Source organism: Rhinoderma darwinii, chromosome 3 (genome assembly GCF_050947455.1).
Source record: "Rhinoderma darwinii isolate aRhiDar2 chromosome 3, aRhiDar2.hap1, whole genome shotgun sequence".
Lineage (NCBI taxonomy): Eukaryota > Metazoa > Chordata > Amphibia > Anura > Rhinodermatidae > Rhinoderma > Rhinoderma darwinii.
In genome coordinates, this window is record NC_134689.1 from 263,123,964 (window position 1) to 263,126,173 (window position 2,210).

The 2,210-nt window shown below is 37.0% G+C and overlaps 1 protein-coding gene across 1 annotated transcript; it reads left to right on the forward strand.

Moving 5' to 3' along the window:
* Nucleotides 1-732: 732 nt before the first annotated feature.
* Nucleotides 733-1,668, forward strand: LOC142750433 (olfactory receptor 5I1-like). The gene has a single exon (XM_075859434.1). It carries the CDS (start codon nucleotides 739-741, stop codon nucleotides 1,666-1,668), a length of 930 nt encoding a protein of 309 aa, XP_075715549.1. The 5' UTR covers nucleotides 733-738.
* Nucleotides 1,669-2,210: the final 542 nt, after the last annotated feature.

Genomic DNA, 2,210 nt, shown 5'->3' on the forward strand with positions numbered 1-2,210 from the left:
CGTGAAAAGGCGTATTGGCAGTCGTTAAGCTGTTAATATAGACCTTGAGTTAGTATGCACTATCCTATTGTTATAAAATAATATTTCATGGGCTCCGTTCACACTTTGTGGCAATGTGCCACGTGGTAAAAAAAAAACAAAACCTCAAATTGCACACCTCCGCAACGTGTAAACCGAGCCGTAGTTGCAAACTAATTAGATTGTATTATAAAGCAATATATTTTAGATGGCTGCTTTCTGAATGACAATGCCATATTTCACCAATAAATGGTAGAGCGATCTCTGGTTTGCTCTGTGACTGGATATTATGCTTCAATGGATTGGAGAATACCCTGTGCTACACATCTGTTGTTTCTCAGGAACAATTTTCCAAGTATGTCAACAACTTTCCCTGACAATGACCAAAAAAAGACAGTGGATTGCAAATCAGCAGTATATGGATTCACTTTTGGTGAGCTATTGCTTATACACAGCAGCCAATCTTAACCATCAGAGCACAGTAAATGTGATGACAAAATTGTGAAATAATCTTGTTAATTTTAATTTTTCCCCTTTGTGATTCCCATTGTAACCACCCATTGTTTTGTATAAGACCACCTGTTATGTATCAGATATGTGTTTTTTTTTTTCCCATTATACAGATTTTGATGCCAAGAACAATGGAGCTGAAAAAGAAAAACTAGTTGCATAATTGTTCTGCATAGTCCTTGCATTTTCTAAACATTTTTGCTAAAAGAAATGGAGCAAAGGAACAAAACACTTGTGACAGAATTTATTCTCTCTGGTCTCTCCTCCAACCCAAACCTTCGGCTGCCTCTCTTTCTGCTTTGCTCTTTAGTCTACATGGTAACTTTGCTGGGCAATCTTATGATCATTGTGTTGATTAGAATAACTCCAAGCTTGCAAACACCAATGTACTTCTTCCTTATGAACTTATCCTTTGTAGATATCCTGTATTCATCAACTATTACACCCAACATCATGTCCAACATCCTCTCTGGAAATAAGACAATCTCCATCATTGCTTGTGCAATACAAATGTTCTTCTTCATTGACCTGGCGAGTTCTGAAGCAATGTTACTTGCGGTGATGGCATATGACCGATATGTAGCTATATGTAAACCATTGTATTATACAATCATTATCAACAAATGGACATGTTTACAACTAATTTTTTCAGTCTATATTGCAGGATGTCTTAATTCATTCATACATACATATTGCGCATTTATCTTACCATTTTGTGGGTCTAATTATGTTAACCATTTCTATTGTGATATCAACCCCATCTTAAAACTGTCATGTAAAGATACATATCTTAACCAAGTTTTCTTATATGTAGTTGCTGGTTCTATTGAGGTGGGCTCTTTTTTATGTATAGTCATCTCATACACCTACATTTTATTTGCCATATTTAGAATTCGGTCTACTAGTGGTAGGACCAAGTCACTCTCCACTTGTATTTCTCACTTTACTTGTGTTGCTCTATTCTACTGCCCAGTTTTCTTCATGTACTTACGACCAAATTCTGCATATGCAGCGGATCAGGACTGGGTGGTGTCATTGTTTTATACAGTAATAATACCAATGTTAAATCCCATGATCTATAGCTTAAGAAATCAAGATGTAAAACAAGCACTGGTACAATTTAAAATATTTGCTATTTAACATTAACATTGTCCATGGTGTTTGCTATTGGCACAGTTGCCTAACTATTATGTTTTCAAAATCTTAAAATGATGAACCAATAACATTATATAAGACAGTTCAATAATCTTAGAACATATCTTCGATCAAAACTTAGCCATGCAATTAACTCTTCTGTTCTATCAATGCCTCTAGTTTTCTTTTTATCTCAGCCTGTTCTGCTGATGACCCTTCTGCCTCTTTTTAGCTGTGTCAAGGAAATAGCTAAATAACAGCAGCCATTATTAACAGCTATGAGGCTCAAATTCTGTCAGAGAGTCACATATTCTTCATAATAAAAATGCAGAGCCCCTGCTTTCTCCTCCCTCCCTCCTTCTGCCTCTCCGTTTTTCTATTTGCTGCTCCTTCTGTAAGGGCTTATACTAAATTCACTTAAGTGATTGATCTATATGAAATGGCATCGGCCCCCTCTCTCCGCCACTGCCATATACTTACCTCCTCAGGGATTTTCCTGGCTCCTGGTGGTCACTTTGTCCCTCTCCCAGTCAGGTCGGCTTGCAGCT